Source organism: Malassezia globosa, assembly GCF_000181695.2.
Source record: "Malassezia globosa CBS 7966 chromosome Unknown mgl_sf_1011.1, whole genome shotgun sequence".
In the NCBI taxonomy this organism is placed as follows: Eukaryota; Fungi; Basidiomycota; class Malasseziomycetes; order Malasseziales; family Malasseziaceae; genus Malassezia; species Malassezia globosa.
In genome coordinates this window covers 1,373-2,176 of record NW_001849839.1, presented here as the reverse complement: position 1 = coordinate 2,176, position 804 = coordinate 1,373, and the positions used below count along the sequence as shown (strand labels likewise).

General features: G+C 53.2%; 1 protein-coding gene across 1 annotated transcript; it reads left to right on the top strand.

Moving 5' to 3' along the window:
- Window positions 1–88: 88 nt before the first annotated feature.
- Window positions 89–559, top strand: MGL_4278 (uncharacterized protein; the record flags this gene model as incomplete). The annotated part of the gene is made up of 1 exon (XM_001728531.1): window positions 89–559. One exon carries the CDS (start codon window positions 89–91, stop codon window positions 557–559), a length of 471 nt encoding a protein of 156 aa, XP_001728583.1.
- Between the last annotated feature and the right edge of the window lie 245 nt (window positions 560–804).

Below are 804 nucleotides of genomic sequence, written 5' to 3'. Positions count from 1 at the left end.
GATGCTAATTACGATCAGATGCATATACAGTATGTCAGCGGACCGAACGGGGAGCCATAGCGAGCTGCGAAAAGGTATATAAAGAAGAATGATGCCTCTTCAGTACTACCACCAACAAAGATCTTCAAAGATGCGCGTTGCCATTGTCCTCTCCCTCGTGGCCATGTTGTTCTCGGTCGTGTCGGCGTCGTCGCTGTGCTTCGGACGCCCAAGCTTCCTTGGCTCGACCTGTGCTGCTGAATGCAGTGTTCGTGGCCACCACGGTGGATCGTACTCCAACGGCCAGTGCTGCTGTGGCGCTTCAACCAAGCGCGGTGAAGAGACGCACACGCAGGAGGAAGACCTCAAGAGTGCTGAGGACTTCTTCGGTGGCAAGTTGCTGATGTCTGACGACGATTCTCTCGAGGTGCACAACGGACCCTCCGTGAGCCGTGTCTCTTGCTCTGCTTGCAACATCGGAGGCTTCAACGGTGGCGGTCTTTGCTGCAAGGCCAGCTGCGCTACGGTTGGCAAGCCAGGTGGTTACTGCAATGGTAACAACGTGTGCGTGTGCAAATAAGCACGCGAGAGACAAAGCAAGTATGATTATTAAGATAGTTTGTGTGTGATAAACGTATGAATTGTATGTATGGGGACTCGGTTCCACGTGTGATTACAACTTGAACGTGTCGATGGCAGTCTGGCACGGCCGATGACCGGCCTGTTTGCGTGTGCTCAGCTCAGTGCACGCCTGGGACGGGTGTAGACAAATGCATTCAACTTTTGCGCTTGATGAGACCCACTTTTATCACAGGTGCTTCCCCA